Here is a 10,204-nt window from a genome sequence, read left to right as displayed (position 1 = left end):
TTTTCCCTATGTAATAATATTGATAACAGTAACGTCTAGACCTTACTTTGTAAAGTGTCCTGAGATTACTTTTGTTGTGATTTGGCGCTATACAAATAAAATTTGATTTGATTTGATTTGATTTGATTTGTTGGAACTGCAGTACTCCTGTGTGCAATGGTCACAGCCAGAAGCAAGTAGTTTGTGACAGCTGCACACAGTGAGAGGAGATAAGATGTTTGTGTTTGTACATATGCGTGGACAGTGTTTTGGTCTCCGGACCTGTTGAATGTTCTCTGTTCGTCCTCCAGACATAGGGACACACAAACATGTTTTGACACCTGATTGACCTGATTGATTGATTAAGTGCTAAAATGTGAATGAAAAGTAAAAAATGTACATGTCAAAAATGAAATTACTCTTTTGTTTGAACAAAATATATCATCTTAACCAAAATGAGAGAAATGTCTTTAGTTTATTGCAAAAACACATTGATTTTAATTGGGGTCATTTTTGACCCCACTTGTGGAAGAGTGTAGGTATTGGTAAGTTGTGCATCCAAGGGTTAAATTTGTTCATAAGTTGGTCTGAGAAAAGTTTGTCTGATTCTTGAACCACAGAATTTTCACACCTGTATTATTTCATTGATGAATCCCACGTGTTCTTCAGTTGAAAGCGCATGCCTGGTTGTTCCTATTTAGCAAAGGCTAATGCCCTGCCACTGCCCATGAAAGGGCATGAGACTGCAGGGCTGCGTGCACACAGGACTCACACAGAAACAGAAAAAAGAAGCTGAAGTGCCAGGAACACTATGCTAATATTTTTACTTGTAACAGTAGTTTTACAATGTAGTATTACTTTTAATTAAGAGATCTGAGTTCTGACTTCTTCCACCACTGATTTGCTTCTCCTTTTTGTTGTATCATTGTAATGGTGTGCTCATCTCTCAGCTTCATCTTTATGTGGCTTTTTTTCATTTTATTTTGGTTATTTTAATACAGTTCCACATTGACTATGTCACACTGTGGTGAGGTCACAACCAGTTTAGTCAGTGTTTTCTAGAATCTTTAGTATTAGTAAATAATAAAAAATGAAAAAGGGGGGAATAATTAGGTTTAACTAGTCCCTGTTTTCTGCCTCCATGTATGAGAGAAATAACAAAATTAAACACACACATGCACAAATTAGACCTGAGCAAAAATAGCTCAGCTTCATGGTTCAGTCATGTTATGACTTCATTAAATGATCTCCACCATCACAAAATCCCTTTAAAACTGATAAACAACCCAAATGGAACAGGAACAGTGAAAGAGCAACAGTATTAGTTTTTTCTCCTTCATGGGAAGGAGGGATTTAAAAAGTGACACAGCTGATAGAAAAAAAAGACAAAGGAACAGGAGGAGAGACGCTGAGATGACTTTAATTTAGTGATTACGGATCTTACTGGGTTGTCCATGAGAGAGAGAAAAACAAGGGCCAATGCAATGATTAGGATTCACTGGTGCAAGTATAACGGAGTGTGTGGGTAGGTGGTCTGTTGGAAGTGTGCTAATGTGTTTGAGTCTGTGTTTCCATGTGATTGTCTGTGCTTATCTCTGGGTGAGAGTGCGATAGTTGAAGCACCGTCAGTGTTTCTGAGAAAGAGAACTTCTGATAATTACCTTGGCACAACTAGAGTCACAACCCTGCACATGGAACAGAAGTCAAAGTGTGTGTATGTAATTAGTGTGTGTTTCTGTGTTACTGTATGTGAATGACATATTTGAGATGCCACAGTTAGTGGCGAGTGAGTTAGCATATGCATATTGCATGGTGACCCAAACTCATAGTACAGACATTTTCAATCAGGTTAAGACTGAACACATTTATAGAAGTTTTCATTTAAGAAAAGGCCTACAGATACAGCTGCAGTCATTAAAGATTTGACAGCAATGCTCAAACACATCTGCAAATGAAAGTACTAAAAGGCTTTCTGGATGCTTTCTAAGAATGCCCAGCGAGTGTAATAGCTTTTCTCTAGTTCTCCGTGATAATATGGGCTTTTATGGAACTCTAAAATGCTACTTGCTACGTTATGTTTAGCAGCAAAAGTACCTTATGAACATTGCCCACTGGTGGGCTGTATTTATAGAGAATGTTTTTGGATTTGTTGATTAAGGGTTTTGTTTGAAGGTTGAGCAGCCAGAGACAGGCTGTTCACTTCTATTGTTGAACATCGCCATTTAGATGTGCTTGAGAAAGAGATACCATTTTTAGACTTGATCAGGGCACCAGATGGAATAACCAAGCTTATGAAATGCAAAGAGAAATATACGCACACTGTGGAAGTAAATGAATAATCACTGGGAAGATTGTGGAAGGTGAGCATGGCACTGATCAGTGGTGATCTCATGTAAGACCTGTTGGCTTCATTTGAAACAGTGACACATGAAATCTTAATGCAAGTACAGTTATGTGACTTTTCAGCCAGCAGTTCAAGATCTGCACTTGGCAATGGCATTTAAAAAAAACTGCAAAAAAAATATTCTTCATTTACAGCTGTTTAGCTCTGCCTTTTCATGTCGTGCCAGCCGAAAACCCCCTAGAGTGATCGCAAAGTTTGGTGGCTTTCCCTGCAGCCAAATTTCAGTCATTATTTTTACATATTCAGAATATTCCATTTTTAACTCAAGTAACCTGGTTTGGTGATGACACATATTGATGCATGAGCATTTGAATTCACTTTAAATAGCACCTACAGTATTCAGGTCATGCTGTACTTCAGTATTAAAATTGTTTTTGTAACCTGTAAATATCTTGTTTCTTTCACTTTTGGTTCCTCTACAGTCTCTTTCAACTTATTACAGTCGCTTTGGTTTTGAAAAGCTTAAAAATTTGATTTAACTCTAAGTATGAATGTAATTTTTATATACATTTTGCTTAGCATATCCTAGACTCTAGACTTTAGTCTTGTTTGTTACATACTTATATTACTCAGCTGCAATAAAAATGAGGTTCTGTGTCCATGGCTCTAGTGTGAAACAAAGGTAATATAAGAATTTCAGTGTTAACAAAAACATGACAAAAAGAAGGTTTTGTTTTTATTATTGGGATCATGAATTCTTCCCCATTCTTACCTATTTTAAGTAGTATTAGTCAAAAAAGCAGGTAGGTATCCAGTGAAAGCTTATTTACATATTTTTTCCATTCTTTGGCACGCTGTTTTATCAAAGTGCAGGACACCACAAGTGGATGGAAATATTATTTTTAGGTAAACATAGTAGGCGCTCCATCACATAGTGTAAAAGGTGCAGGTAAACAGTGTACCTGGAATAACACTTTAACTGGCATATGGCCCAGGTTGCTCTGTGCAAGCAAATGCAGTGTATGAAGCATATAAAACTGCCAAGATAATCCCAGTGAGTCATTACCAAACCGAAAAGCCCATCCATCTTGTTTTCCAGTCTTCCATTTCCTGTAGGTAGAAGGTATAAGTATCTTCCCTTTTCAACTCATTTGGACCTAAGAATCTTTCAGAGGTATGAGCTGTGAGAGTTGGAGACTTAGAAAGCAGTGGTATTGTTAATAAGTCAGAAAAGAGGTACCATAAATATATGGGCAAAACAAACTACTAGTACATTTCGCATGCTTTCAGTCACAGACAGAGAAACAGAATAGTAAAGGCTTTCTCAGATTACTCAGTATTTTCCAGCTCCAAAATTCCCTGCTGTTAGAAAGTTACAAACCTGTTTTATGTGAACTGCCTAAATAATCACAATCACAGCCAGGGGTAGTACAGTACATCAACAGGGGCAAGCCACCCTGCGAGACATCACTTTTATGATACCCTCCAACCGCCTCCCTGATCATGATTTTGTCTTCAGTAATTAATCAAACTTGAACCGATATTAAATTGATGTTTTGCATGTAGAGTACTTCTCATACATCACTATAAGTGCTCCCTGTTCACAGATACAGTCTTTGTTTATGAAACACAGTTGCAGCTGCAGGCAAGATCATTTCCCTTCACAGACTCCAGCATCATTCTCATTCAAGACGTCATTCTTCTTATGATTGTATACCATTGCTTTAATCATTATTTCATTGAGTCTAGTTTATTTAAATGAAATTTAAAGAAAATGCTCTGCACTTGAAGTCTTCAAGGCTTTTGGTACATTTGAACCAAGTCTTCATATCAAGTGACGCCAGGTGATGTCCCATGATTTGCCTTTTTTGATCATGACCACTGTGAAGAATTTAACTTCTTTTAAGTCTTTTGCTTTTGAAAAGAACTTTGTGATTATGAAAAGACAGTGAGACCATAGGATACTTGCAACAATATTGAGTTTGTCTCATCATGTCACTGTTTTTCTGTCCTTCTATTAAGTTTGCTCATTTGTCTCCTTCATTGTGTGTTGTAAATGTCAATGGGAAGGAGACAGCTGTTACTGCAGTTACAAGTTGGATGTGTGTGCTGACAGATGACAGTCACTCCACCCTACTGTTTCTGCTACTTGGGGACAAATTGGGATGAGAAGAATCAAACACACTCAGTCTGAAGCATCTTGCTGAAGGTTGAGTGTCAGTTTGCAAACGTGTTAATAAATCTAAGACCTTTTACTTTATTACAAAAACTGCCTTCACAACTGTTTCCACTTTTTTGTGTCCTTTTTATGTTTCTTCAGCACCAAAATTCAGAGGACTGGTTTGAAAGTTGTTAACACTCTTTGATGTATTGACATGTTATTTATAATGGGGAGGGGCTTTTAATGATTACATTTAAGATTATTGCTTTCTGATGTTCTGAAAGGGTTTGAGTGCACCACTTGTGTCAATGAACATTGCAATAAAAGAAATCTGGTTTTTATTTTTATGTATTTGTTTAGAAAAAAATGAAACCTGTCACCATGTCATCCCTTTTGCTTGTAATTGATCCATACATCCCTCTAAACTTTGCAAAATGTGGAGGATGTATACTGTAAGTCACCTTTACTCTCAGGAACGAAGCATTGCAGTATAATATAGGATTTTCAGCTAAAGGTGATATATATGGTATGGCGAGTTTTTGTTCAGTTGTGAGAATGTTTATATTTAGAATTCAGGCACTCCTCATGTTAAATGATGATCTTAATGAGCTTGTGTTTTCAGTAACATCAGAGGTCACTGCAGACTACATAGAGTACCATGTATAATAATTCTTTTCAGTTCTTTTCATGAAAATGAAGTGAAAATAAGTATCCTTAATGTTCCACTGTAAGCTGTTGAAACTGATTTTTTATTAATTTCTTTAGTGCAAAAGCCCATAATCTTACCAATTCAAAAGCAATAATGAAAAGCCATAAAATTATCCTTCTTCAAAGTAATAAAACATGCTCCCCACTCTTTTTAAGGTTGTTAAGAGCAGAATTAGCCATTCTGATGCCCTGCAGTGACTTATTACACTGACTCACATGCACACACGTGAACACATGCAGTACACCCACCCTAACGCACATACATGCACACTTCAGGGGGCTACAGACTGTGAAATCACCCAATCAGAGTGTCTTGTCAGTTCTCAGACATTAGTCATCACACAAAGGGCAACTGAGGTGATGCACACAAGAAGACAGAGGGGGTTTGAAAATTTTATAAAGTTCCATTAAAGTTAATGACTCACCAAAATAATGTATTAAAAGAAAAGACGGTGTGGGTGTGTGGATTGTCAGCAAAGGTGTTAGGAAGTGACTATCACATACAGGTTGTTCATTCTTCACCTTTCATTTTCTTGTGTAAATATAGTGTAGATTGATTGAATATTAACAAGAAGCCATGTTAACAGTGGGCACCTCAGCTTCTATTAACATAAGCTGTGATTCTCACCTTGAGTCACTCTGACCTTGCAGTACAAGCTGCAGGCATCCACTTTCCACCTACCTACAGTTTGGCCACACATACAAAACAAGGACATGCACATAAAAATGTGAAACATACCCACCACATACCCACAGGGTGCAATAAAGATGAGGCAACAAGCCATTAACACTTGTGCATTTATTGTCAAGAGGGAATGTTAAACAGTAAAATTGCTGTGCTGTATAGTTTCCCATCTTACAGTAGACAAAGAGTGTAATCTTGGTGCAACACTGCATGTTTCAACAAAAGATGAAAGGATTAAGGTTATGAAATATCAGTGGGCTGAGGTGAACTAGTTCTCTTAGACCATCTTGACAATGCCTGTGCTTAATGTAGTCAACCATGATTAAGCTCAGCCAGAAAAAAAAACAAAGGAGTAGGTTTGTGGAACCCTTAGTTGATCAAAGATAAGCTAAAGTAAAAGAACTCTCAATCATACCTTAAATTCATTTTTCTTGCAGCCATTTGTGATGTTATTTGCTGAGGTCAGCTTAACAAAGCACATGGGGTCATGCCAAGACACTGTAGACATTTAAACAAAATAGAAAGATTCACAAGACATAGATGCATGTTAAAATAATGCTGCAAATGTCTGTGGTGCTGTTTAACCATCAGGCAGTGAAATATAGTGCAGCTGCCAGCTCACAATTATGGGCCAATATGTTATAAAAAGCATCTCCACTTATGCTTGTTCAGTTGAAGTGTTTTTGCAAAAATTAATGACAATATTTAAGTGGATCAATTTCCTAGTTACCATCAAGAATTTCTTCATAGCTCCATTACAGAATGTTGTAGGATGTCAGCTGCATGACCTGAGGTACAGATGCACCTCGGGAAAGGTTGAAAGTTGTATGAAAATGTTGTTTGTTCTTTCAGGTGAAGTATGGCCGATTCGGCTTTGTGTGGGATGCAGCAGTGCTGGAGTACATTGCTAATAATGATGAAGACTGCTCCTTCTACACCGTCAGCAGCAATGCACCAGATCGTGGATATGGTATCGCCATGCAGCACGGCAGCCCCTACAGGGACATTTTCTCCCAGAGGTGACAGTCATAACTATAAACAACTACTGCTCCTTCTACACCGTCAGCAGCAATGCGCCAGATCGTGGATATGGTATCGCCATGCAGCACGGCAGCCCCTACAGGGACATTTTCTCCCAGAGGTGACAGTCATAACTATAAACAACTACTGTTTCTCTCAGTAATAATGTCCTCTGTTTTAAATTGACTGGCTTTTGAGAAGAAAATTTATATATATTCGCCTACTTCTGGAGAGGTCATGTAAGTTTTTTATTACTTCTCCAAATTCCTTTCAGCCAAATAAAAATGACCACTTCCATAAAGTTTGCCCTTCTGCAGTGCTTGAAGAATCTGCGATGTAGGCCAGACAACAAGTAAATAGCAGATTAAATGGTGCATCCATCTTCTGGAGGAAAGAGGTGAATGGCACTTTCACAGCTTGTGTGCAGCCAGGTTGCCTAACCTCTCTGTGAACCGCTGGTTCGCGCTGAGGTTAACAAGTGTGATAACTCAGCCTTTCAAATAAGTCAAGTAATAGACATGATAGATGTATCTAAATGGATCCAGGCTGTTTAACTTGTTGTAACACACAATGAACGTTCTGTTGGTTCAAAGGCAGTAACTGAACTTATTTATCCATTTATTCACTATCTTCTGTCTAGCTTAGTAACATCTGCAGACACCACACACAGGCCATTTACTCCTCTCAGCAGATGAATTGTCATTGATGCTGTACTTCTAAGATGCTGAGTGTGGTTGTTTGTTTGTTTGCATTAACTTTTAATGCCATGCTGCAGTTTTAACCAAATCACCACAGGGTTCAGTCATATGAGGTTAAGTGTTTCTCTGAAGGCCGCACAGGGATTGTTTGCATCCCAGAAGAAAACCACACTGGCTTAATTTGAGATCAAGCATGAGATTATTTCAAGAATGTCTAATGCCTGTTATGAGTGTGTCTGTGTCTGCGGTAAGAAATAGAAACACATTTCATGCAGATGGGCCAAAACGTGTGACTTTTATCATGTCTGCGAGTGACTAGGCCTGTCTGTTTATAGCTGCATATCCGATGAAGCGTTGCACTTCAGAATATTGCCTATCATGGCTGTTATTAAAATAAACAAGCAATTAATTGATAGACCATGTTTTCAATTCCCTCCTATTATTTCAGGGGCAATGTCGCACACTTGGGAAAACAGTTTCAAACAGTTTACTCACACTGGTCCCCCAGGTTCAAACAAAAACAGGCAGAGAGTTTGTCAGAAGAAAAAACAATCACAGAGGTATAATTGTTTTGTTTTTCTATACTTTCATCATGACATTCTGTACTATACAGATTAATGAAGCACAAAGTGGAGGTTCATGCCCTGATGCCATAGAGAGACATGTTTCTCTCTGCTCGGTTATCTTTTGTGGACTGGTCATAACATTTCTGCTGGCTTGCTGATGCATCGTTCAGTTGGATTTGTACTGACTGCTCAAGCTGCTTTTATAATAAAATAATAGGTTACTGTGTTAAATCTTTTTTTCATTACAATATCTCAACCAACCACAACTGCATTTCAGTGTAAAATAATCAACTTTAACAGTAGTATTTAAATTGCTGATTGCATGTGCATGTGTATGGATTTTTTCAGAGGGAAGCAAGGAGCTTTTTCCCCTATTTTCGCATTGATAGTAACAAAAAATTGGAGATTGTTAGGTTATCAAGGAGTCAATCACAATCTCGTGTCAGCAGCAAATAGCCCACAGTGCTGTGGCGGCATCTTTCCAGAATACTGAGGGGAAATGTTGTGGAACAAGTATACAAGCCTGAGTGTTATTAAGTCTCCCAAATGACACAGGCTGTGGTATCTAAAAAATGAGATGGGCATGAGTTTTCTCTCATCAGTACTATACTGTTCTTTATGAAACTCAATCACTAAATGGGAACTTCTAAAGCAGTAACACACCATGTGGAATAGATGAGGCAATGGGAGGAATAAGCAGGTAACATCTGCTAAGGCACATGAGTCTTCTGTAAATGTCTGAGACCACAGTCTCAGTGCAAAGCTACTGTAACCTATGTTTGAGTGTACTCTGTTGGTTTTGCATTTCTTTTCTCATTTTGCAGTTGATATTTAATGTCTTGATATGACATAAGAAAATTAATGACCACAGCCTTTGGTTTTACTAATTGTTATGTGTATATCTATATACACACTTATCCACTGATGATGATGAATTATGTGCAGTACAGTTATGTGTACTACTATATTTATACCAACACAATTTGAAGTTAGAAGCATTTGTTTCTCTGAGGGACTTTAAAGCCCTAAGCCTTTTTGATATTTTTAATAGCTTTGATTGATTCTTTCCCTCAATAATATTTGATTCCTAATCTTAACAAATGTTAATAACAAAAAAAAAGAAAAGAGAAAATAAAATTCTATCAAGAGAACTTAAATATGAGATGATACACAATGTAACTGTCATTAATTGATAAAGATCCAAATAGTGACTGTGTGGTGTTATTGGAGAGGGAATATGCAACTGCAGAGGAGTGCTAACTTTGTTTGTTTGTGTCTGTTCATTTTCTATAGTTTATACTTTAACTTAGTGTATAGTTTGTAGTTTTAGGAGTGTTTACTATCTGCTGGTCCCTGGAGGTAATATGGATGATGAAAAGGTTGTTGTTGTTTTTTTTGCTTTAACTCTTAGGAGAAAAAGAGAGAGACAGCATTTTTGACAGACAGCTACAATTTTATCATTTTCAACTACTTTATTTGTTATCAAAAAGCCACTGCCTGAGTTCAAGTGTAGCACCACTTTGTGTCAGCGTTTCTGTTTGTGTGTGAGTTTGTGGACCTGAATGTAATTGTCGGCAATGCAGAAGATATAATGTGCAGCTGTGTATGTACTGGTGGATGTGTTGGTCCTGCTGGTCTGTGATTGATGGAGACAGCTTGCAGATTTACCAGAGTCAGAAAAACAATGGTGTAAAGGGCTAGTCTGCTAATTTAAAATGACAGCTTCTGACAAGTTGTTTTGAAGTGCTGAAGGGCCAAGATAGTGAAAAAATAAACCTTCTCTCACACTCATATTATTTATGTCTGTGTGTGTCTGTAGGTGTTCATATGAACATTTAAAATTAAATGATTTAATCAATAGCAGATGAACACCTTGAGGTTGCAGCAGTCCAAGAAGATAAGCTATGGCCAGACATTTTATTGTGCATAATGAACATGGTTACATTTTACATTTTGTTTGCAGGATTGATGAAGTGCGTCTTTCTGTGATTATGGTCAAGGCTGCAGAATTTAAATCTTGACTTCGTCTCTGGTGTATTCAAC

At 37.5% G+C, this 10,204-nt stretch overlaps 1 protein-coding gene across 7 annotated transcripts in view; it reads left to right on the top strand.

The window, feature by feature from the left end:
• grid2 (glutamate receptor, ionotropic, delta 2) overlaps positions 1–10,204 on the top strand; it is a 437,846-nt gene that overhangs the window by 396,009 nt on the left and 31,633 nt on the right. For 6 of the 7 annotated variants that reach the window (XR_002275145.1, XR_002275146.1, XM_020602378.1 and 3 more), the window contains 2 exons: positions 6,730–6,847; positions 6,970–7,018. Coding sequence is in view for 5 of the 7 variants with exons in the window: in XM_020602378.1 (XP_020458034.1) it covers positions 6,730–6,847; positions 6,970–7,018 (167 nt within the window). In the remaining 2 variants the exon portion in view is untranslated. Of the gene's footprint in view, positions 1–6,729; positions 6,897–6,969; positions 7,019–10,204 lie in introns of all 7 variants that reach the window. The other variant, XM_020602379.1, reaches the window with a different exon arrangement.

Source organism: Monopterus albus, unplaced genomic scaffold, assembly GCF_001952655.1.
Source record: "Monopterus albus unplaced genomic scaffold, M_albus_1.0 scaffold56.1, whole genome shotgun sequence".
In the NCBI taxonomy this organism is placed as follows: Eukaryota; Metazoa; Chordata; class Actinopteri; order Synbranchiformes; family Synbranchidae; genus Monopterus; species Monopterus albus.
Note: the sequence above shows the minus strand (reverse complement) of the source record. Positions and strands in the feature narration are given on the sequence as shown.